The sequence below is a fragment of the Lissotriton vulgaris genome, chromosome 3_2 (assembly GCF_964263255.1).
Source record: "Lissotriton vulgaris chromosome 3_2, aLisVul1.2, whole genome shotgun sequence".
Lineage (NCBI taxonomy): Eukaryota > Metazoa > Chordata > Amphibia > Caudata > Salamandridae > Lissotriton > Lissotriton vulgaris.
In genome coordinates, this window is record NC_141690.1 from 98,604,518 (window position 1) to 98,630,294 (window position 25,777).

The window sequence follows — 25,777 nt, forward strand, 5'->3', positions numbered from 1 at the left end:
CACACGACTCCAAGAAAAGACATGAGGCGTGCTTCTTGGCACTGGTCATCGACGTCGAGAAAAGGACTTTGTCTCTCCTTCTCCCTAAATGTCTCCTCGGCTGATTCTGGTTCATTCTCCATCATAAAAGGGTACTCCGGAGCAGTCGTCGATGCCAAGATTTTCACCGACTCCAGAGGGTGTATCCAACTGATGCTGAGGTTCCTGCGGCTCTGCCTGTGGCTCCAGCAGCTCCAACTCCAGAGGTGCCTTGTTTGAATCACGAACCGGCTCAATACCCTCAGTTTCTGACACCGGGTTCGGATCCATCGCATTTTCTGACTGCGATGTATGTCGTGTTCACCAGGGCCTCTTACCCTCTGGTGCACCTTTAGGTCCCATGGGTCCGTTGGCATTTAATTTGGGTGTGCCTCACCAGTATCCACAGGCCCCCTTTGTGTCTTTCATGCCAGCAATGCCATCCTGCGGTACAGCAACGCCATCCTGGCATTTTCCGGCTCCGAGGCTGTCTGCCGTATGGTCAGTCCCCTGCTCCATCCTGTGAAGCTTCTCTGATTCCATCGGCGCTGGCTACCACAGTGGATTCTCCATCGAAGCGGAGTGTGGTGCCGCTGATGCCGTAACCGAAGATGTGCTCGAGGAGAGAGGCGCAGAGGTTGTTGGAGGAGCAGTACCAGGTTGAAGAGAGGGAGGAAGGTGAAGGGTATGAACCAGAAGATGTGTTTGAGGACTTGTGTGAGGCAAGTGGACTTGACACTGCTCCAGAGTGGGACTTTGCTTCTCAGAAGGCTTCCCCTTCAAAGGTTGTTGCTCCCTATCATTCTGGTATTAGAAGGGTGCAAAACATTTGGATTTGCAGCTCCCTATGGATGAATACAAGCCTAACCTGCTCACAATGGTGCTTCATTCTCCGTCCTCTGGGTTGAACCACTTTTACCATTTAATGATGCACTGACTGAGCATATCCTCGATGCGTGGCACAACCCTTTATCCTGTGGTTTCGTCTACAGGGGCTTTTCCGCAGGCTCCAGCTGACAGGGATTCCAAGAAGCTTGAACAGTCTGCAAAGGTCTTTTCTTCAGCTAGCATGGCACTGAAATCTACCAAAGCCACTTGTCTCTTGGGTAGATATATCCATGCCCTTATGGATTCGGCCTAACCGCTTCTTCCTAAGTTGTCTGAGTGAGGTTTTGACGAACTTTCAGGCTGCAGCTTGTCAAGTCGTCCAATCTGGCCTGGATATGGCAGATTTTGTTGCCAGGGTGATGGGTTCATCCATTGCAACAAGACATGCGTGATTGAGATCTTCTGATTTCTCTCCTGATGTTCAGGCTGCTCTTCTTGATCTGCCTTTTGATGGGGCTAAACATTTTGGAGAAAAATCGGATTCTGCCCACCATAGGTTTAAGGACAGTAAGGCTACTGCAAAGTATTTGGGTCTGCAATCTCAGGCGAGGGGTTACGGTTATACTATACTGTGGCTTCTGGAAGTCTTCCTTTCGAAGTTTCAAACAGCCTCTTCCTCTGCACACTTTATCAAGGTTGATTATCTTGTGCATCAAGATTTGCAACACTGTGGCTGGTAAGGAGCTTCCTAAAGGCATTCAAGCTCATTCTACCAGAGCTAAATAGTCTACTTCTGCCTTGTCCAGAGGTGTTCCTGTGTTGGATATCTGAACGGCTGTAAATTGGGCCTCACTTCACACTTTTGCGAAGCATTACTGCTTGGATTCCAAAGTGAGGAGGGATGGACATTTTGCGTGCTGTTTTGCAAGACTTTTGGTATAGAAGGGTAGGGGTTGTGACTGCTGTGGGATTCTATTCACAAGGAGAGGAATCCACAGGCAGATGTATCAATCAGAAGAACAAGTTAGTTACCTAAGGTAACGCCTTTTCTGGTGAATACAGTATCTGCCTGTGGATTCCTCACTTATCCACCCTCCTCCCCATTGTCAACCCTTTTATACCTTAACAGAGATATTGGTTAATATGTTGTCTCGTTGTTTTGTGTTGCCTCTATCTGCCTTTGTGTAGGTTTATAGGAAATGTCTGCTTTCCTTTTTCACTTTACACGGTGTATTTGTGTGTGTATACTGTGTATGCATTGTCTCTATGGTTGGTCCGCCCGTTTGCCTCGGTGGCATGGAAAAAATGGGTGGAACTGACGTCATCACGACGACGTGGTTCTCTTATGGCTCCAGTGACGTCATGCGGAACCGCGTGCGGAGCCATGGCATTGTGACTATTTCCACGGCGTGGAGAGCTAGGAAAAATCTCTGCAGAATGCTGGCGCAGGGGCTATTCATAAGGTGAGGAATCCACAGGCATTACCGAAGGTAAGCAACTTGTTCTTTAGAAACTTGTATAATCAACTCGTCCCACTCGGACAATAGCTGGCGGAGAGGTGGGTCCGAAACTCATTTAACATTGCAAGAGAATATACCATGGCCGAGGGGCTTGGACCGGGGTCAGTATGGTGAAATCAGCAAAGAACAGGAGAGGAGACCGATGAGAGAAATAGTACAAACTGGTAAAGAAAGTAGAGCTGTGCCATTGCATGTGAGCACAGGTATTCACAGATGTGGTTTATATGCTTTACAGTTATAATTGCATGCATAAATGTTTCACATGAAAGCTATCCCAATAGGTTTTCCCAATGCTTGGGCAGGAAAATAAAAAAATAAATGTAGGGAGTGCTCTTTGTAGAAGGTGACTTGGTACATGCTGTCCACTAATTAAAGTGGGCACCTTGAACCAGTCCACATGACCCTTATGATGTATGAGGTCAAAGATAACCTTATCGAAAGCTATCCTAGTGGTACCTATGGGGAGCAACTTTCAGGCTTAATCTTAAAAGGATTGTAAAGCAGCTTGTTTTACCAGAATATCATCTCCAAAATGACTGAACGAAAGGAGAACCACAGTGTTTATATAAAAATGTGTGTTTATTAGTATAACACTCTACTAGTCCCTGTGAGACTAGGGCACAAATCACACAATACTGAATCAATAGAACATTCATAAATGGCACAATACACAGCCTATATACTAAGTAACAAAGTGGTTTAACCCCTTGCATGCTGCCGTGATTCTGCGCCTGTGCGGCAAAATCGCGAGCGGGCGGGTTTATGACGGCCCCCAGCCGTCATCAGCATACGAGCACCGTAGTGCATGACGGATGGGGGCCGTCATCAGCATGTAAGGGGTTAACAGCAATGATTTGATTAGACACACTGGCTAGAGCACATAAAATCACTTGGACCCCAAGGAACCACCCAGAGGAGTGACACAGGGAGGACCGGTGCAGTGAGGAAACGCAACTGCGTGCTCCGTACAAGTCTATGGGAAAGTCGCGGTTGCAAATTTAAAGTTTTAAGGACACTTCTGCGAGGAATTCGAGCAAACCCTTTCGAACATAGGAGGTTGTAAGGCCAACCCACCAGTGAGTACCGAGGTACCTTGTTACTTTTCACAGAGGAGCCAGGTGCATAGGGTTCAAGGGGTGTTGGAAACCTTTGTCGGTTTCATTGGAGAGCTGCAAAGAAGCACTGCTGCCAGGAAGGCGAAGAGTGTCCAGTGGAATCCAAGCCTGATTTCAAGATGAGAGGAACCAGAAAGCAGAGGGGACAGTCTGGGTCACTTCAGGTGACCAGGGGCTCGGTAGTCGAATGCCCACTGATGTCTGGTGTGAGGAATGGTTCCTGGACTCAGCAGCTACGGGGACCAGGAGACGTCGGACTATCCGAATCCAGAGGTGAGCTGTCCCACAAAGGATTTTGAGTGCTGAGGGGGTCGATGTCCTGTGGGAGCACCAACTAGCCTTGGCAAATGCAACATACTCGTTCAGAGGAAACCGGTTACAGAGTGTACCAGCAAGGTCCAGGGGACTCCAAGCAACGGAGAGTCAGGGCATGTCTGAAGCAACCAGGTAAACCCTAGAACAAACCAGGTGACCCCCTGCAGGACCAACGAACCAGTACACACAAAATATAGTCATGTTTGGGGGAGAAGTGCATGCACTTTTACACTGGTTAGAAGTGTAAAGTGCTCAGAGTCCGAAGGTCAACAAACTGTTCAGCTAAAGGTTTTGGGTGACACTTCAGAGGGCTGTTTCCCAATATTCGTTCACCCTTTTCTCCACTTTTGTTGCTCTTGAACGGTGTTGGGGCCCCTCACATTTGTCATATGTTGTGATTCCTAGATATTTGATATGCTTTGTGGTTTTGTTTTTTAAATGTTTTTTAAAAACATTTGTTTATATTGGGACCCCCTCCAATGTAGGGTGTCTTGCCTGCAGTTTATAGTGTTTATGGGCCCAGGCCCTGTCTTGAATTTTTTTCGTAGTTCTTGCAGATAATTGCCATTTTATCTATTAACAGCTGCAAAGTGTTCCCACGTTTTCCCAATCGATATTACTCATGAGCATACAGTAGTACTTGAATTTGGATGCCATTCATTTTGGGTAATCTACTATTTTGTCGCAATAGCTCCAGGAGGTTGACATGCTTGTCTATTAGTACTGGTACTATCAAGCATTCTTGATTTGCTCCAGTGTTTGTCTGAAATCTCCTGAACAGTTATTTTGATTTGCTATATTGAATGTAAGCTGAGGAGTTGTGGTACTGAAATTAAATTGACAAGTTAAGTATTCATGACCAAGTTTCTTTTCTCTTCCCAGAGAAATATCTTTCGGACAAAAATCGTACACTTGCGAAAAGTCTTAAAAGGTAGCATAAAGAGGATCCTTCTTACTGGCAGCATATTTGTCCGTGCTTGGGCCACAGTAAAGAGGCCTGCCCTAAATCTAACTTGTTCTGGGGAGACCATGGTTTCCTCCTGATCATATGTTAACCTGCGAGTGCTTCTTGTGGCCATACTTGCAGACTGAGATCAGAAGGAAACGGATGTCAGTGCATGGAGGTGGTGACCTTATAGTGGCCCTGAAGTTACATCATAAGCGACTGACCTGATGCAGTGCCCCATGCTGCCACCTGTCATGTGAGAAGAGCATTAAGCTCCCCAGATCCAGCCAGACACCTGCTGGAAAAGTTCAAGGTGAGGAACCTGCAGTTAGTCTCTACCAGAAAAGATTTTAACTATGGTAAGTAACTTGTTTTGTTTGTGGCATCTGGTATATTGAAAGCTGCCACCCGTCAAAACGTCTTTGTATCCTTCTCTGTAACAGCATTTACTTTACAAAAACTTCATTTTTTTTTTTTCCCCCTCATGAGATGTATTATATAGCTGCCTGTTTCTTCTACTTTTGGCACAGTTGAGTTTGTAAGAACTTTTTACTTGTGGCACATTCTCAAGCTAGAAGATTGAGGGCTGCCCCTCCATTCTTTGAGAGCTGGGAGCATCTTTGAGTCTCTGCTGGCTGGCTGTCCACTGTCTGCGCACTCGGACAAAATTAACAAGTTACTTACCTTCGGTAATGATATATCTATAAGAAACATTAGTTAGTTGTAGATTCCTTACCTTAGAATTAACCCTAGGTGTCAGACTGGATCCGTAAAGTTTTTTCGTCAGCAGTACCTCTGCATGACTAAGGTGGCATATGTCTGCTCCTCGTTCATCATTGGCGTCGTGTCGCCGGGATGATTTTGTGGCAGCTACTTAGACAAAGCCATCGCGCGCTGACAACAGTTCTATACACTACTTTCCGCACCAGAAACTCAGAGCCATTTAAGACACTTACCACTTGTGAACAAAACTAGGGCCCTGAAAGGATAACCTTGACCATAGAAATCAGTTCACAGAACTGGGCGGATGGGTGAGGCGGTAAGGAATCTAACTGTTTCTTACAGATTTATCGTTACCGACGGTAAGTAACTTTCATCTGAAAGAAACACGTTAGTTATAGATTCCTTACCTTAGAATAGATACCCAGGCAATACCAACCAAGGTGGGTCTCCGAACCAAGTTCACACCAGAAAATCCTGGAGAACAAAATGGCGGAAGAAGCAGTGTCTCCGGACTGGACTGTCCAGGCAGTAGTGCTTGGTGAACATGTGCAACGATGCCCACATAGTCGCCTCACCGGTGTCATTCAGAGGAACGCCTTGTCCCAAAAATATAACCTTTACTGCATACAGTGCCCTCCCCTGGTCCATAATGTGGTAATGCAAACTGGTAGCCAAAGGGGTTGCGCTGCAGGGGGTTGGGCCTACTTGTCCCAAGGACAAACTACACATGAACACTTGTTGCCCTCAACCCCAAACAATTTATCCTGTGCATCGAGCTATAGGAATTCCACACCCCAGTCCTCTGGAGAATATCAGTTGCCTGTTGTCTTCTGTGAGATGCCAGGGATTAAAGGTGATCTTTTATTTCATGCTAGCAATATTCTTTTCTTTACATCATGTACTTCTCCTTGCCTTGGAATTGTTAATTTACAACAAATCACCATTGTTCTTTGATCTATTCCGCCTGAAGGAATTAAGGTGACGCCCAAGTTTCACGTCTTTTCAATTATGTTCTCTGCCTCATTTTTTATTTTAGATTGATGGCATGAGGTGTGAGGAAATATCTGAATTTCACTAAAAGATTCTGTGTCTAACTCCGAGCCAGAGATACAGCTAGTCTGTTTTGGTTTTACAGAATGTCTTACTTCCACTTTATCATCTTTACAGTCTATTTAACTTTGTTGCTCCCTACTGTTTTTACAGAATGCAGATGTTGCTGAAACTCAGTCCCACATATGAAAACCGAGATGGTCCTTTTGCATAATTGCAAGCAGGAAAACTATTTACAATTTTGTGCCTTTACATCACGTCTTCTCCTCCTTGAAAAATTCAAGTTTTTGCTGACTGAAAATAATTATATTTTCCTCTTCTTGCACTGTGCAACAATGAATAGGTTATGCTCTTTCATGATCTATTTAAGTGCTTCGCTGAATGTGTTTGCCATTTGTTAGGGCACCTCTTCATTCTAAGCTCTGCCTCACACATTTACTAATTTGATTGCATTGCAATGCTGATTTGTTACCTGTGAAACTTGCTACTTCCATCCCTTGCTGGAAAGGACCTGAATGTCCTAACCTATCCTCCAAGCTTACAACAGCTTTTTCTGTAACTCTAAACGTCTCCTTGGCATTCCAAAAGTCTAACAATTATTCTTTCCAGCACCACCTCATAATCCCAGCAGAGTTCATCAACGACTTGGAAGATGGGTTATCAGTATTGGACAAGAAAAATGACCCGAAGTAATAAACTTACAATGGACAAAAAAGTGCAAACTTGAATAATTAACTCTTAGAGATGCATAGATCCGGTATTCAAATTCCAACAATTGAGAGGTTTAGTTTTTGAGAACCGTTCCAGGTGCCAGATATGGCAATGTTGTGCAAATGTTTGCCTGTTTAACTTAATAACCTTATTTTTGTTGTTGTTTATTTTAGACTGTGAACCAGACGAGTTGACTGACTGGTGTATGGATGACAGGTGTTCATTTTGTTGCTTACAGAAGGAAACTGTCAGTGTAAGTATCCTTGAAGATGGCCTTTTTTTTTTTTTTTTGTAGTGGTTTTCAGAGAAGTAACTTGGAATATAAAAATAGATGGTGGGAAGTGTGAGCTTCAAATGTACCGCCATAACTTAATAAACTCCTTTAATCTGTTTTTCGCCTTTTGCTTTCAAAATATGATCGAATTTAATGTACTGTGGATTCAGCATATTAAACTCATCCCGCATGGTAAGACATTTGGCAGCTTTAAGTAAAATTATGCCTATGCAATGAGATTTTAGTGGCTGAAAACGTCTGTAAAGGCGTTATGCTGCTTGTTTTTGTAGTACCTGTATTTGTATAGTATGCAGCATTTAAATAAGGGAACAGCTGATGAGCCTGCTATTGACTTAACAACATCCTTTGTGCTGCAGCATCTGATAGCTAGCTGCAGCATCTGATAGCTAGCTGCAGCATCTGATAGCTAGCTGCAGCATCTGATAGCTAGCTGCCACCCAGGCCTCTACAGATTAGCTGTTGACTAGTACCTCATCAGCTCACTAACTTTCTTGAGGTAGATTTACAGCTGTTGATGGCTTATTCATCAACTATTTGGTGGATGAGAGGTTACTTGCATCTCTCTAGCTCTTACCATGTCACCTTCTTCAGCAATTGTGTGTAGTGTCCTCTGATTTGGCAATTTTATTTGTCTTCAGTTATGCCTCTACAGGAGAAAGATTAAGAGGGAAGAAAAATTGCATGTGGTCTAGCAGAAGTGCTAGGCACCAAAGCCTCTAGTAGGATTGCATCACTTCTAGGACCAACAAGCGGAATCATCTAGAATGCCTGTGGTGCAGGTACCTCTAGAATTACTGGTCCCCTTGCAGTGCATGATGTAGGACATTGACTGAAGATTGCCACCAGTCTCTCAACAGTAATCGTATAAGGAATTATAGCAGCCTGTTCCTTAGACTCCTCCTGCACAATAAGTTCCACCTGTTCAACCCCCCCCCAAGTATGCACTACCCACTCTGAAATTTTCCAGTAGAACACTTCATCGGGGTATTGATGGAGATAATTTTCTTCAAGTAGTAATTCAGCAGGGTTAACAAGGTGATAGATCAATAGATAACTGCAAAGCTCAAGATGCTGCTGGCTCAAGTCCAGACCCTATTCCTAGTGATTTACACCCTGAAAACATGGGCCAATTCCCTGCACTGAAGGAGAAGGCATCGCAGAGCTTCAGTTAGTTTACTTTTTTACTTCAAGGAGAAGTTCCATATTGCTCAAAGAGCAATTCCCTTCTTAATCCAGTCTGGAGAAATAGGCCTACCAAAGTTTGAAGACTCCACCTACTAAAATGGTTTAAGTATCCCATATTGAGAAGAAATGCAAGACTACAGAGACTTCTCCCACTTAGACCTGTAACCAGGACAAGGCTGTTGATCTTGCTGCTGCACAGTACAGATCACGGAATACAGCAACTCCCATGCACATGCCGACCTCACTCCTCCCCCAGGTAAGGAGGACTGTAAATTGGACTCCTTGGTGGTGATTAATAACTTTAACTGCAACCACTGCTAAAACATTGACAGTGTCTGAGGAGTGGCACACATATGACCGCCCGCTACAGAGTGACTTCATCTGAGTTTTCACAGGTCCACTGCACGGTGGAGGGGGTGAGCGGGAAAATCACTGACTTATGCCAATTTATTTTAAGGCCCGAGTAGTCTCCAAAGTGGGAAAGCTCAATCAATAGAGGTTCCAGGTTGGACTGGGGAGTCCGAACATACAAAACTGTCATCGGCATATAACGAGATCAGCAGTGGACCGGTGCGAAACTGGAGCCCACGGTGGATATGTTTCTCTTGTAAGTGTCGCACCAGGGGGTCCATCGCAATGATGAACAGGAGCGGCGGCGTGGATAGTTTGGCAATAGGAGAGCGGCAGAGCAGCACCAAGCTCCAGAAAGTTCCACCAACAGTAGAGTCTCAGCAATCACGTTGTGTCTGTCCAGGTGAAGAAGGACCAGGTCAGCCTCAGCAGGGCCAGGGGCCCAATGTATGATTTAACGTGTAGAATGCATCCTCAAAATGTGGTCTGGTGGGGAGCGGCCCTCTCCCGTCGCTTAGAGCAGGAGGAATGGAGGGGTTTAAGAGCCCCACGAGTGCTTACAAGGCGGGGCTGCCGAAAATCGCGTAGCGGCGCCCCACGGCCTCCCGACCGCGCACACCCCCGCCGTCCCTCCGCGAGCGTCCCTGCCTACCGCCTAACATCCGGCCCAGGCCCGCAAATCGAGGCCACGGCTCCAGCACCCCACAGGCCCGAGGTCGTGATAGCACCGGAAACCAGCAGCCCCCACCCGGGAGCCCGAAACGGACGGGCAGCGCGCAAGAAACCACGCAGGAGACTTCTGTGGGGGTGAAGGCCCGGTGACCAGGCCCCGCGCGGCACTCGCCAGCGATCTGGCGCAGTGAGAAGATGACGCCGAGGTCCGAAGGCCCCGTTTCTCCTCCACCGTGCACTCTCCGCAGGCCGCCTCCGTGATCTCCCAAGTCACCCAGATGGTCGGGCGACATCAATGTTCGGATCCGCCCGGATGTGGGGAGCAGGAGTGACGGTTTACATCTCAGCCGCCACCGCCAGGAGCCTGCATGGAGGAGCTTCACGGAAAGGCAGCCATTCCGATCGCCGCCGTGGCCACGCCCCCACCTGACAGGCATCTTGGCGCTAGTAACTCAGAGACCATATCAACACAGGAAGCGGGCTAATGCACAGGCCTAGTTCTTAGGGAAAAGCCAAGTTTTAAGGTTCTTTCTGAACGCGAGGATATCCGCAGTTCAAGAGGTAAAGCGTTCCACAGCCTGGCCGCGGCCACCCCAAATGATCTGCCCCCTGCTCTAACTTTATTGAAGCGTGGTACTTTTTATTAACATTCCTCGAGCGGAGCAATCTGCCCGGAACGTACCACTCAAACTTTTGCTGGAAAGAGATAGGTCCTTTTCCATGCAGGGCTTTCAATACTAGACACAGAGATTTCAATGTAATTCTCTGTCACAGGGAGCTAGTGCAGCTCAGTCAGTGCTCCAGAGGCAGAGGACCTCCTTGACCAGGCTAATACCAATTTAGCAGCAGCAGATTGTACCCGCTGTAACCTGTCTAGCAGGAATTTAGGGGACTCAAGAAGCCGAGCATTACAAAAGTCCACCCGACTAAGGATCGTGCTTTGTGCTATCAGGGCGCGGGCTTGATGGGGTAAGAGGAAAAATTCTTCCTCAGAGAGCGAATAATCGCCAAGCAACAGTTAACCACCTTCCCCACATGTGCCTCAAAGGAGAGGTTCAATCAAATGTTACCCCCAGGTTACGGACTGTTTTAACCGGTTGGCCGGTTTTGGGGAACTCTGGGGGCCACAGATTCATGGGCGGCCCTCCCGTGTTCCTATGCGTCTCGAAATGCATCAGTTCAGTTTTAGCCTTGTTAAACTGTAGAGAATTCTCCTTCAGCCACTGTGACATATCTCCTAAATCTCTATGAAACACCTCTACTGAAATGGACTGCTCTCCCTCCAGGGACAGAATGAGTTGCGTGTCATCAGCGTAATTGATGACTCTGATGTTATGGCGCTTGATGATCGTCAGCAGGGGTCTCGGCTATTAAAAAGAATTGGGCTGATGGCCGAGTGCTGAGGCACCCCATGTGAGATGGGAGTAAAAGCAGATTGGTAAGGAGGAAGGGATACCGCTTGCTGTCTCCCTGAGAGAAAGGAGTGAAACCATCTAAGGGCCACCCCGTGACTCCCATTTACTCAACCGTCTCAACAAGATGTTGTAGTTGACCGTATCGAAGGCGGCAGACCGGTCCAGCAGAATCAACACCGCTGCCTGGCCTCTGTCTGCCCGCCTCCGAAGCTCATCCATTAGTCAGCAGTGCTGTCTCCGTACCATGAGCCGGTCTAAAGCCAAACTGCTCCTCCTCCAGATGTTTAGCCTGTTCCAGGTGCGTGGACAGTGTGCCACTCACAACCCGTTCCACTACCTTGGCTGGGAAAGGAAGAAGAGCTATTGGTCTAAAATTCTTCAGACATTGTGGATCAAGGGAGTCTTTTTTTTTTTTTTTTTTTTTTTTAAGCAATGGCGTTGCAAGCGCCTGCTTCCACTGACTAGGAACCACCCCTTCTACAAGAGACTGATTACAGATCTTGCACAGCAGTGGGAAAAGTTCTACCCCGAATTCCTTCCAGATTTTACAAGGCAATGGATCCAAAGGGGAGCCTGACACTATTATTATTATTATTATTATTATTATTATTATTATTATTATTTAACGATTTGTAGAGCGCATTGTGACCCGGAGGCATCCCCGCGCTATAAGAACTTGTAGTGACCAAGGAGGAAGAGGGACTATTTAGGGAAAAGGAGGGTTTTTAGTTTTTTGCGGTAGAGGAGGTGGCAGGGTACCAGCCGCAGACAGCGGGGGAGCGAGTTCCATCCTGAGGCGGCTTTTACTGCAAAGCGTCGCCAGCCAGTGCGCACCTTCCTGAATCTAGGGACATTGGCCAAACGCTCATTATCCGAGCGTAAGAGTCTGGGAGCCTTGTATGGGGTGACCATGTCTCTCCGGATAGAAGGGCCTAGGCCGTTGAGGAGTTTGTGGGCAGTACACAAAGCTTTAAATTCAATCCTCTGTCGTACTGGAAGCCAGTGTAGGGCCTTGAGCGCTGGTCTGGCAGAGGCTCTGGAGGGGAGATTCAGAAGGAGCCGGGCAGCCGCATTTTGGGTGCGCTGAAGTTTTGCCAGGGTAGATTCGGGGGCTCCTAGATAAACAGCGTTGCTATAGTCCAGCCGAGCAAGGATCAGGCCTTGAACAAAGAGTTTCCTTGATAGGAGAGGGAGTAGGGGAAGGATCTTGCGGATGGAACGCATGAGTCTGAAGCAGGTTCCTGCTGTTTTGGCTGCCTGCCTGGGTCTTCATGGACAGCTCTGGTTCAAGCCAGACTCCCAAAGTCTTGATTTCCTTCTTCGGGGTGGGCACCTCGCCAAAAACATCGGGCCAAACCGATGGAGGGATAGTAGTCCATTTCTTGCCCAAGAGCATGACTTCGGTTTTAGATCCATTGAGCTTAAGTGATGACTCGCACATCCAGTGATGAATTTCCTGGAGGCAGTTCAACAGATTGTCTGGGTGGTTGTCAAGATGTGAGAGTGAGACGACCAATTGCGTGTCGTCCGCGTAGCTCACTATCTTGATCCCGAATGGGGCGACTACATCCTCCAGAGGGGCCATATACGTGTTAAACAAAGTGGGACTTAGCGAAGACCCCTGGGGGACTCCGCTAGAGAGGGGAAGAGGGGCTGAGCGGGAATTGCCGTCCCATACCTGGAACGAGCGGCCTGATAGAAAAGAGTCTATCCAGGCGAGCGCAGAGCCCCCGAGTCCTGCCACAGCAAACCGGTGGAGTAAAACACGGCGGTTCACCGTGTCAAAGGCTGCACTAAGGTCCAGGATGATCACTGCCACTGACCCTCCTGAATCCAAAATGCACCTTGCCGCCTCGATGACAGCGAGGAGGGCGGTGTCCGTGCCGTGGCCGGGACGAAACCCAGTTTGGGACCGATGCAGAAGGTTGTTGGATTCGAGGAACTGGGACAGTTGTACATTGACCAGTTTCTCAGCCATTTTGCTAATGCCTGGGAGGAGCGAGATCGGCCTGTAGTTTGCCAGATCGGTGGGGTCCAGTTGAGGTTTCTTAAGAAGAGCCTTGACAACTGCACTCTTCCAGGTCGGAGGAACAGAGCCTTTGGACAGCGAGATGTTGATCAGCTCCGTGATAGTGGGCACGATGGCAGGTGCCACTGTTTTCAGGAATCTGATGGGAGCGGGGTCACGGGGGGAGCCGCTTTTCATCTTGGCCAGAGTCATTCCTACTTCGTCCAGAGATACCGCCCTAAATGCGGTCAACTGTGGATGTGGGGTAATTCCTGTGTGGTTAACAGGTGCATCGGTGTCCGTATAGTTAGACAGACTGGGAGGTGGAAGTGAGGCTAGGATACGGGAGATTTTGGAGTCAAAGTAGGTTGCCAGTTCATCACTTCTGTCCGGAGGGGACGTATTGGAAGAGGGGGGTGCTGGTATTTTCAGGAGCTCTTTGGCTATGAGGTAGGATTCTCTCGCCGAGTTGGAGGCATTTTTTATTCTGGCATCGAAGTATGAGGCTTTAGTAAGTTTCAGGGTGGTTTTATAGGTTCTCACCGACCTGCGATAGGCGTCCTTGCTGGCGTGAAGCCAGTCCTTACTCCACACTCGCTCTGCTTTTTTGCATTCTTTGCGGAGAGTTCTGAGTTCCGGGCTGAACCATGGGGCTGATCCTAACTTCCCGTTTTTGTCCTCAGGGGTTTTTATGGGGAGGATAGAATCGAGGGAGGTGGAGATCCACTCCCTGAACTTTCTGTCCGCTGTGACAGGGTCCTATGATAGGCTAGGGGTCGTAGCGTTCAAGGCTCTGGCCCAGTCCTCTGCAGAGAGTCTGGACCATGCCCTGTCCCTGGTGTAGGTGGCGGGCTTGTGGGGCTTCCTAAATGTCCCTGGCAAGAAGAGAGGGACCAAAAAGTGGGGGGGAAGGGACGCTTTGGCTTGAAGGGTGTGGATATTAGTAAACACAGGGTCTAGCAGGTGACCCTTGATGTGGGTGGCTCCGGAGTTGGACAGTTGGAGGCCGTAGGCCGCCAGGTCTAGGATCAAATTGGCTGCCCCTGTGTGTAGGGGGTCGTCAAAATGGATGTTGAGGTCTCCTATTATAGAGAAGTTGGAAGTAGAAAGGGCCAGAGATGATATTGATTCTAGAAGGGCGCTAGCAAAAGGGCCAAAATGGCCGGGAGGCCGATATACTAGGAGGCCTGACAGTGAACTTGTCGGCGCCAGCTGGATGGTAAAATGACAGCTTTCTGAGTCCAAGATGTGGACATCGTTAGTTCTACAGGAGAAGTGATCCCGGTGGAGAATTGCTAGTCCGCCTCCTCTTCCAGAGGGGCGTGGTTGGGACTGGATGAGGAAGCCCAGGGGTAGGGCTAAGACCACGTCAGAGTGGTCAGTGAGCCACGTTTCCGTAAGGAACAGAATATCCAGGTCGTGGTCTACAATTAGGTGGTTAATGAGCAGAGCATGCATAGGAAGTGACCTGCAATTCAGTGCGGCTAATTTAAGGCCAGGGTGTAAGACGGGTGAATTGGTGAGTTGTAGCTGTACTTGGTGACAGAGCGTACATCTAGTGAAAGGTCCATCTAAGTCATGTACATAATTGCACGTGCTGTCGTTAGTGGGTCTGACCCTTGTGAAGGCTGGCCCCGGCATAGGTTCTGGCCCTGAGCCCGCTCGAGCGCGGACGGGCGCAGACGGGCTTGCCTTAGGCACTCCCGCTGCGCTTGTCCGCTGCGCTTGCGTGGAAGGCACATTTAAGGAGAGTGGGGGTGGGCGTGGCCTCGCAGGTGGGCGTGGCCTCGCTTTGAGCTGCGATGGTGGCCGTGTGATCTTGCCCACGGAGCAGCGCTGGATCCGCTGATAGTGGGAAGCTTGTTAGGCGCTTAACACAGAGAGGAGCACTGGATAAGATGTTCTAAAAAATTGTTCCAAACACAAATTATGCAGTTTTTTAAAAACGAGTGATACAACACCTCCGGCTTCCGCCTCCGAGATCTACAGTTCATATACAATACTGCCCGTTACCTGCAGAAGTCCTCAATCTGGAGAGGGGAAAACTCAGAGAGCCCCCAAAGCAGCCTCCTTCGTGTTATCATTCCCTGTCAATTCACCCCTGTCCTTAATGAGGGCCAGTTGTTCAGTTCTTACTATTGATGGTTCTGATGCCTTCCCCCAACTCCTCAATGATAGAGGCAACTTTATCATGAAAAAAGTTAGCAAGGTTATCACAGAGCCTCTGAGATGGCAGAATGTCATTTTTACAACACTCGGGGTTTATCAGACTATTAAGAATTTAAAAAATACAGCGGGAGCTATTTGAGACCCTAAATCGCTGAGGCGAAGAAACCAGCCTTCGTTCTTTTTATGATCTTCCTGTAGTCCAATATTTTTGCTCTCCAGGCCTTTTTGTCCTCAATTAAATATTTCTGCCTCCACGTTCTCTCAGCCAGATTACAATCAAGCTTCAGTTTTTTTCAATTCCTCCCCGAACCAGGGGGCAGATGGCCTCCCTTTACTCTGAAAGGATTTTCGAGGTACCAGTGAGTCCAGGATCAGAGTGATCTTTTTACTGAGTGAGGTAGTTTTCATCGACCTGAGCCTCCGGCGAAAAGCAGTCTTCCACCGAAAACACCTCACCATGATTTTTCCTCTGTGCCAAGGCCCTCCACGCCCTCCCCACAAAATGTATCCTCCGCTTACCTTCCCTTTTATCCCAATTGGCCATATTCGAATAGAACTTGACCAAAAAGTGATCAGTCCAATCCATTGGGAGAACCTCCCCCATGTATAGCTGCTCATCTAAGGCAAAGATGAGGTCCAGCATATGACCCCCCCCCCCCCGAATGAGTGGCTACCGAGATTTGTTGACGCAGTCTCAGCCCCTCACAAGATTGGAGTATATTGGCCAGGCCTATATCATGAGATCCGTTCGGCCAGAGATTAAAATCACCCAAAATTAAAACTCTCCGGTGTGTGGCCGCCATGTTAGTAAACAATTCCAAGAGAAGTTGCTGCTGCCGCAGACTGAAGAACCCTGGTGGTCGATAACATGTCAGGGATTGGCCCATCTCACTCTTGATAGTGAACCTCAGGAGTTCAGATCAATATCAATGATCTTCAAATTCAGGGAGTCTCTATAAATAAGCCCCAGCCCTCCAGCCTAGGCACGTGCAATAGTTTGAACCCTGGCAGGCAGGCTAATCCAAAGTCAACCTCGCAGTCCTGCTGCGTCCAAGTCTCAGTCATACACAATATCTCCAATCCATGCGCCTCTAACAGTAGCTGAATTTCTGTCCTATGTTTAGGTAAGGACCGAACATTCAGCAGTCTACAAGGGAGAAGGTCCCTGGTCAAAAAGTCGGATAGCGAAGCTGCGGATTCTACCAGGCCCAGACTACCCCTGCTCCTGGCACCTCTGTTAAGTGCATACAGCTCAGCTGCTGAGTACCTTAAAGCATTGCCATGGCAGTGGGCCCCAGTTAACAAAGGAGAGGCAGCATGGCTGGCGCTGAGCGCGTCCTTGGCGCGGACGGGCGCAGACGGGCTCGCGTCTCCATGCAGCAATATCCTGTGCCCCCTCCAACTAGAACGCTAGCTACCAGAGGGGTGGGACCAAATCACTTGGACGGTCCCAACCAATAGAAGCTGTGTCAGGATTCCCAACGGGAAGAGTCAAAGTCTCCACGACCCTCCCATAGCCATGCTCCTCCCCACTGTGTACCGACTGCACTAGGGCAGATGAGGCGAGAAGAAAGCAGAGCCGCCCGTAATGAGCAGATTAAAAGGTACAGGCACTGCACCAAACGAAAAATACACAACTTTTTAAAAAAGTGTCCTCTCCCGACACCACACCGCTGTGTAAAGCAGCAATAACAGATAAAAACTCGCTAGGACAGCAGATAAGCTCCCGGCAGCGTAATGGCCTCAGGGTTACTTACAATGTAGCGCGCTTGCGTCTCCATGCAGCTATATCCTGTGCCCCCTCCAACTAGAACGCTAGCTACCAGAGGTATCTCACCTCCCACAACTTTGTGCATCCAGTTAACTTGCATACTGATTCCCTAATCCAATCTATCCCAATCAAACCGAGCCACTAGACACCACTCCAGAGGCATAGTTGTAAATAACCTCACGAAAATCCCCCTCCCAATCGAACCCACCATAGTATCCACACAACGCGGCTAAAATGTATTCTCCTAAACTGCAGGTCCGCATCTAGACATGCAGCCGATATAGCTGACTTGCTACTCACTAGCAAACCAGACATTCTAATCCTGATGGAAACATGGCTAAAGGAAGCATCTGCTCCCATCATGGTCATTCTGCTACCTCCCAACTATGACATCACTAGACTAGACTAGACAGAACGGATAGGCCAGGTGTTGGGATAGCCTGCATACATCAGAATGATCTAACAGTGACCAACTCCAATGCCCCCGCTTTATCCTCCTGTGAATACCTCTGGTTAAACATCACTAGTAATAACAAACAAATATGTACCTTACACACATTCTACCACCCTCCTGGAGATAACCTCCGATTCATAGAATACCTCCTGGATATTCTAGCGTCAAATGTCTGCCAACAAAATAAGCAAATATTTCTGGGGAACTTCAACCTTCACTGGGATGACCAAAACGACCCAGGGGTAAACAGCCTCAAAGCTTTCCGCTTAGACCTTAATCTTAACCAAATATGTAACAGCTTAACACACGACTAAGGCGCAACCCTCAACCTCGTAGTTTCCAAAGTGGACTCCACACAGCTCGACCCGATCCTCCCCTGCGATTGGTCTGACCTTAACGTCATTCCATTCCTAGTCATGGAATCGGTTAAACGACTTCCAACACAACCCCTGAGAACAAAAATCTGGAAGAGAAACCTGAAAAATGTCGGCTCTGACCTTCTAGCATCCTCTAATTCAAACTTACTAAGTCCTCCAGAAGACCTAACCGATATCAAAGGGCTGACCAATCATTACTCTAACTCCATGAACAACTTACTAGACAAAATAGCCCCTCTTCAATTGAAAGAACTACTACAAAAGACTCAAAACCTTGGTATGCTAAATGAAGACAGACGCTCACATAGAGTAATTGAACGACGTTGGAGATCCACACCCTCAGCTGACCACCTCAAGCTACTAAGACACACCAGAAACCGATTTAGAAAGATCAGAAAATCTAAATCCGACTTCTTCAGGATTCATCTAGACCAAGCCAAGAACCGTCCTAAACAGCTATTAGATCTAATCAACGCTCAAACCAAGAGCGCACCCATTTTCCCCAAGGCTATCCTTGACACTACCCAATTGTGACGAATTTGCCTCATTCACTTCAAAAACAAAATCCCTAAAAACAGACCTACTCAAGGACCTCTTACCCCTCTCGGACATGCAAAAGAACTAATCACTGCCCCTGGTAGGTGCCCAAGCGAACTACTCGACAAAATTCAACCTAAAACGCAACTTGGTCCTACTTCAACACTTGCAGTGAGGATATATGGAGTGAACAACTCCCTACACGGAAGTCAATCCATATCAGTGCCCTTGGGTCGCCTTGCCCCTGTCTCTTCTTGGCCTCCCCGGGTTTTGACGTTCCTGCAAGATGTCGGAGAGAGACCATAAGAACACAAAGAAAGTAAGACCGGAACCTACCCTGTCTTGATTCACCTATCAAAGCTAAAGCTGACATCATAAACACGTTAGACATGATCCTTAAGAAATTGACGGAGGTCCATGACTTAGCCAAATCCACAAAAGGCAATATCGACTCCATGCAGTTAGAACTCACAGCAATCTGAGAGGATATGAACTAAAGCATCAAGGAGGGTGAACGAAGGATAAGTGACGTGGAAGATAAAACATTGCAGTCGTGCAAAGTCCTACAACACCCACAGAGCACCACTAGAGATCTGAAACGACAAAACGCGGAGTTGGAAGATCGTAATAGGAGGGGCAATGTTCAAATCTTTGGCGTGCCAGAAGAATCAGAAAAAGACGCTGAATCCTGCGTGGCATTCCTGGAAGCGTGGATCACAAGTCCCTGGAATTAACTTCCTTCACTGTCTGGAGCTGGATAGAACTCGCAGAATCCCGCCATTCCCATCCCATGGGAAAAAGGCCCTCGTCCTCTGATCTGCAGACCTTTTGTTTTCACCATTCTGAGGCCATCCTACAATTTGCAAGGAAAAACCATCACATCACTTGGGAAGGCCACCGCATAATCTTCACGCAGGATTTCTCCAAAGAGACGGTCGAGACACGAAAAGGCTTCTTGTCATTGAGAGAGAGACTAAAGTCAAAAGATATTAAATTCTCATTCACAGGCCCAGCGAGGTTTAAAATCATCGATCATGGTAAGCCTTGCTTCTTCTCAAACCCCCATGACCTAGCATGTTTTTGGAAGACTCACCTCCGCAATTCATGGACTTCTCAAGCGGAGCCTCCAACAAACGAAAAACGGAAGCACATGAATCTGCTCACCGCTGATGTTTATCTTGGTCTGGTGAGACCTCATCACTGTTCAATCGTGCTATTGATCATGTTCTGTAATCACTGTCAATGGTTGTTTGATCCTGTTTATAAATTCTTCATTGGTCTGAATAGTAAGATTCCAGTGGCGGGCTCACACCCCTCAGGGTGCTCTCAATTTGTTAATGAATAATCCCGTTCAATTCATGCATGTTTTATACTGTCATGACCTTTTGCAGGTTTTTCCTTGGTTGTTTCAACTGAAAATTGTCTGTTCAGCTGCTTTTATTTACACCGCCACTGTTCTTGCTCACAGCACCATCCGGACTTCAGATTCTTTATATTGTTTCATCATCTACACACATTGTTCTGCTAATTTGCTGTTTTGCCGTCCTAACGGGGCTATAAGTTGTTACCAGTACCAGTTATCAGTGCCAGAACGTCAAATACTTGTTCACTCTTTAAGTCCTTGCAGACAGTATATCTGTAATGTCTCATGTCTATTTTAAGCCCTTGCAGATAGTATAGCTGTAATGCCATATGTCTATTAGCCCAGATTCTTGCATTGGGTCCCATCACAGAGCTCTTACTCGGCCTAAGCTCTATTATGTAAGGGCGCATAGTTATGTTAGAGCAGCTATCTTGTTCATTCTCCTGTTCTTTTACCCTCCTAAAACGTCCCTGTGTTGACCATGGATGGTACTGTCGTCGCAGCCCCTAGTTCGATTTTCCTAGGGGGAGGGGCGGGCGGAGGGGAGGGGAGGGGAGAAGGGGCAGGCGGAGGGGAGAAGGGGCCTAGGGGCATTGGGTGGAGAGTGATGGGTGGGTTGGAGGAGCAAGGGGTAAATGTAATTTTGGTTGTTTCAGTATGGTTTTGTTTCATTCCTTTGTTTTGCACAACACATACATCAAAAGCAGAGTCACATTTGTTGCATGTGTTTAGTCGACCAGTACACAAGCTTATTGTTTTCAGAAGTCTTCTGGAGCACAGGTACCGATTTTGCCTGGTCACTCCCCTGTCGGATACATGTGCCCATTGGTTCGCACAACCCCAGTCGTAGTGAGCTAGCCACCTCCCTTGCGATCAACTCAGTCTAGATGACTCAAAACAAATCATTGGTAGAAAGTCTCAACATAGTTTCTCTGAACGTCATGGGTCTTAATCACCCAGTTAAACGTAAAAAAACCTTGACTATTTAGCTAAATCCAAAGGCGATGTCATCCTTCTTCAGGAGTCAAAAGAAGATGCAGCGTTCATTAATCAACATTGGATTTCGCATACCCTTTGCTCCTCCACGATTCACAAAAAGAGTGATTACCCTTATCGCAAAAAAATCAAACCTGTCTTACCTCACACACTCATGACGATGATGGCCGGCTGCTTGTGACGCACCTCATGAGACGACGACACCATTCATGTAGTAAACATCTATGGTCCTAACTCGGGATGTTCAGGGAATCTGTCTCCTCTGCATTAGAAAACATCCCCCCCAAGAGGAACTTTTAATTGTCGGTGGGGACTTTAACCTTCCCCTAGATCCCCCCCCCCTCCTAGACCGCCAAATCAAATGCTCATACCACCCGTCACGCTCACATGATATTCTGACCCATCTCTGTTCCAAATACAATCTACACGACTCATGGCGACTACAGCATCCAGACGGACGAGATTACACATTCTATTCGGCCCCTCACAACTCCTACTCGAGAATCGACTACATTTTAATTTCCAGCCCCTTCACTCACCTCATAGAGGAAACTGACATTGCCCCAAAACTAATCTCGGATCACTCTTGTATCCATGCCAAGCTTGTAGGCTCGCACTCAGTCCTCCCCCCAAAACATTGGCGTTACAATGACGAGATCCTGTCCGTCCCTGAAAATAAGACTAAGATAGAGACCGCCATTCGGGAATTCTTTACCTTGAACATTTTGTCAGATTCAGACATCTCGGTCGTCTGGGAGGCTTTTAAGGCCACGATTAGGCGTGTTCTCATTGGCATCCGAGTCCAAATGAACAAAAAACTGAACCATTCTCTGGAAATCCTTGAGAAAGACATCAAAGCCCTAGAGATCTCACGCTGCCGAAATTGGTAATAATTTCATATTAGACCGCCTCACTAAGTACGAATATAATACAATTCTAAGCAAAAGAGCAGGAGTATGGATAAATTCAAGGCACTAAAATTATGTGAGGGCAATAAAGCCGGTAAATTCCTTGCGTCTTACCTCCAACATAAAACTCCATATTGCGTCCATTAAAGACCAGGCCAATAACATACACACCAAACACAATAACATCCTGAACACCTTCCAATCTTTCTATGAGGACCTCTACAAAAATAACTTAACGTTTGATTCTGATGCTTGCACCAAATACTTGAATGCGTTGGACCTTCCTAGACTCTCCGAGGCGGATCGCTCCAAGTTGGGATCCCCGTTCACATTACAGGATATCTCCACTTCCATCAAATCCCTTAAAAGCAACAAGGCCCTGGCCCTGATGGCTTCTCAGCCAATTTTTATAAGGAATTTGTGGGACCTTTTAGCCCGGTCCTCTTGACACTCTTCCAATCCTTTATGTCCAAGGGTGCTGTCACTAATTCAATGAGCGAGGCCACCATAATTGTTATTCCAAAAGGCGGGAAAGACCCCCCCCTTTGACAAAAAATTATCGTCCAATCTCCCTCATAAATCTAGATTGTAAAATTTATGCTAAAATCTTAGCCTTCAGGCTGAATACATTCCTCCCCAAGTTAATTAGTAATTCACAGGTGGGTTTCCTCAAACACCGGCTATCCAATGAGAACACTAGATTACTCTGCCATATCTTGGAGAAAGCCAAAATAACTGCCACTCCTTCCGTTGCCATCACCCTCGACGCTGAAAAGGCGTTTGATAGGGTGTCATGGCTTTTCTTACAACTTTGTATGCAGTCCTTTAATTTGCGGAAGCCCTATATCGATATGGTTATGGCTCTATATTCCTCCCCATTAGCCCGTATTGCCATAAACCGCTCCCTTTCCGCTTAGAACAAGGTACTAGGCAGGGTTGCCACCTTTCACCAGCCCGTTTCCTCCTTACCCTTAAACCTCTCTTAGCTGCCATCAGAAGGGGTGGAATTCGGTAATGTGAGTGAAATTGGCGGCATACGCAGATGACATCCTTGTGGTCACTGAACAGCCAGACTCCTCCATTGAGGGCCTCATGTACACCATAGAAACCTATTTCTTACATTCCGGATATAAACGAAACCGGGATAAATCTGAGGTTAAAGCGCTGAACATTCTCAATACAAGGGACATGGTGGGTGACTCCTACCCGTACTGGCAACCAGGCTTCATTAAATATCTTGGGGTTGAGTTTGGTAGCACTCTTGCTGAAACCCTTCAACGTAACAAAACAATAACGTTAGATAAAATTTAAAACTCAATTAATCGGGTGGTCACCCCGCTTCATTACTTGGTGGGGAAGAATTGAGACCATCAAAATTATGATTTCCCCTTTAGTCAATTATTTTATCAACATGCTGCCTCTCACGTTATCCCTGGAATTTCATCACAAATTAGACCTCACAATCTCAAACTTTCTTTGAAGAAGGAAAAATCAAGAATTAGTTTGAAGAAACTTTGCCTAGACAAATCTGCAGGTGGAGTCAACCTAGCAGACTTCAAAAGATACCAAACTGCATTTCTTGCCAAACTGGTCTTTTAGTGGCTATCTCCACCAGAGGGCTATTCCCCTGTGTGGCTTGAGATGGATAAGGCCCTCCTTGGGAATGTAGCACTAGCGACTGCCCTGTTCAGTAGACTGAACTCCATCATCTGCTCAAGACCTATTTTTAGAAGTACAAGAATAGCCCTTCTTAAAGTGGAGAAACTGCTTGAGGCCTCCATCAGGCGTTCACGATGGGAATCAATATGGCATAACCCCACGGTGTTCTACAAAGGCAAACCACTATACAATTGTCTCTGGGTGGAAAAAGGCATTCATTTTCCTCACCAACTCTATGAAGGGGCAGACCCGCTATCGTTCAAGGGCCTTCAATCCAAATTTAATCTCCCCTCCCTTGAGTTCTATACTTTTCTACACATAAAAACAGCAATCGCCAAAGCGAATCTCTTCTCTAATCCTCCCTCCCTTCCGTCTTACTTCACCAGATTAAACAGGCTTGGACACCAAGTGTCATGGATTTATAAACTCCTACGACCACGGCACTCCAATCTCACTGTTCCTATCAAACAGTTCTGGACATCATGCTCCCCTTTCCCTATCTAAGATACTGACTGGGCCAAAACCTGGGATTCCTGCATGCGCCACAAAATCAGCCCCACATTATCCCAAACTAAATTCTGGCTTCTCCATAAAGCCTTTAGGACGCTGGCGCGTCTTTTTGTCCAATATCAGGCCTGACGCTTTCTGCTGGAACTGCAACTGTGCGGAGGACGACCTGGAACACCTTATCCTTCAATGTGAATGTGTAGCCCCATTCTGGGATAAAGTCTTTGATTTTACTGATAGTGTTTGCTTTCTCCCCATCCAGGGAATTACCTTACCTAGTCTTTGGTTTTCTCAAAAGCGAGTCCCTCAACGACGATGATAGGGCCCTGCTTGATCTTCTACTCACCGCTGCTATAAAAGTGATCCTTAATACTTGGAAGGACACCTGGAAAGCAAATTATGCTGGCTGGTTAAACTGGGTACTTAGTCTCCGTGGAGCGGATAATACAGCCCTTTTGCAGTCTCCTTGGCACCCCCTGCGCAGACTCTTATGGACCACCCTTGACAATTACTTTAGTGCACACAAACCTCCCTGATCCAATCCCTCTTTACCTCGACCAACTAGCCGCCACCTTGACCTCGCATGCCTCATTACTCCCATGACTGGCTCACTTTCCTGCAGTAATTTACATATTGCTGTTCACTTCCTTTCATGACGACAAATTGTGGACCAACCATGGGTTGCTACGGCTGAGACTGCTAATTCCTGTGCTGTACCATGTAAGATCTGCTCCCTTCATTTTACTGTTTTGTGCTGTATTTTTAGGTCTCGCCCTGGAATTCGCATCCGAAGGATGCGTCCAGGGTCGGAGACTTATAGCTGCCTGACACCGGGGAATGAGGGACACAAAACTGTGACGAGCGTGGATTGAGCTGCGTGCACGCGCGTCAACATTCACGCATGCGCACATCACAGCCGCGCACATCACAGTCACAGCCACACCTCCTCCCTCCCCCCCCCTTCGCCGCCGCCGCCGCACCTACACACACACACACAGAGCAGGCTGTTCACAACACATGCACACGCAGGCAGACACTAGCGCACACATACAGACACACACTACACCTCCCCAGGCGGCCCCCCCCCCCGCCCGCCGCCGCCGCCGCCCCCCAGCCGCCGCCGCCCCCGCCCCCCCAGCCGCCGCCGCCCACACACGAGAGTACACGCACAGACAATCCCCCCGCCCCGCCCCGCCTGCAAGCTCTCACTTACCGGCTCGGTGTGCAGGTTCCTGGGCCGTCTTTTGGCACGCCGCAGGGGTCTCCTCACCACTCGGGAGCCCCGTGTTGCCTCTGTTACCATGCAGTCTGCCCTCGCTCTTTCGCCCGGTCTCTCTGAAGCGCCCCGGGACTTCAGCGTGAAGCCTGCATGTTTCGGACGTCCTCCTCGGCAGTTACTTCCTGTTTCTTTGACGAGCCCCGCCCACGTCCAAACAAAGGCTGCCTGACTTCCAGAGTGCGCCCGCGATGAAGAGACGGCCATTTTGTCAGCACACAAGCACCTAGCACTGTGTTTATTTGCATACTGGACTGTCACTGTGCTTTCGGTAACGACGTACAGCTTCGGAGACTGCACACGTTGTAAGCATATTGTGGTGCACGTACAACAGACAGCTGAGTGCATAATCAATCTATGTGAGCAAAGAACATGTTTTCATAACCCTTGCTATCCTTTCCATTTAATTGTTTTGTTCCATTATTTGATTACATTTCCTGATATTTGACAAATGATTTCCGTGTACATGCAGAGGATTAAGCAATTGCAGTGAAAGGACACGCTTATGATGCTATCGCTAATTCTGTGGTTTTATGTATGTCCTGGTGAAATTTCTGTTACACAGTGTAATCTCAGTTAATTTCTGGCATTTGCTTTACATTTGTGAT

General features: G+C 47.6%; 1 protein-coding gene across 6 annotated transcripts in view; it reads left to right on the forward strand.

Annotated features, from left to right (window-relative positions):
- Positions 1-25,777, forward strand: part of LCORL (ligand dependent nuclear receptor corepressor like) — a 649,811-nt gene that overhangs the window by 52,855 nt on the left and 571,179 nt on the right. For all 6 annotated transcript variants that reach the window (XM_086964041.1, XM_086964042.1, XM_086964044.1 and 3 more), the window contains exon 3: positions 7,400-7,479. In XM_086964041.1, coding sequence (XP_086820167.1) covers positions 7,400-7,479 — 80 coding nt within the window. The remainder of the gene's footprint in view (positions 1-7,399; positions 7,480-25,777) is intronic.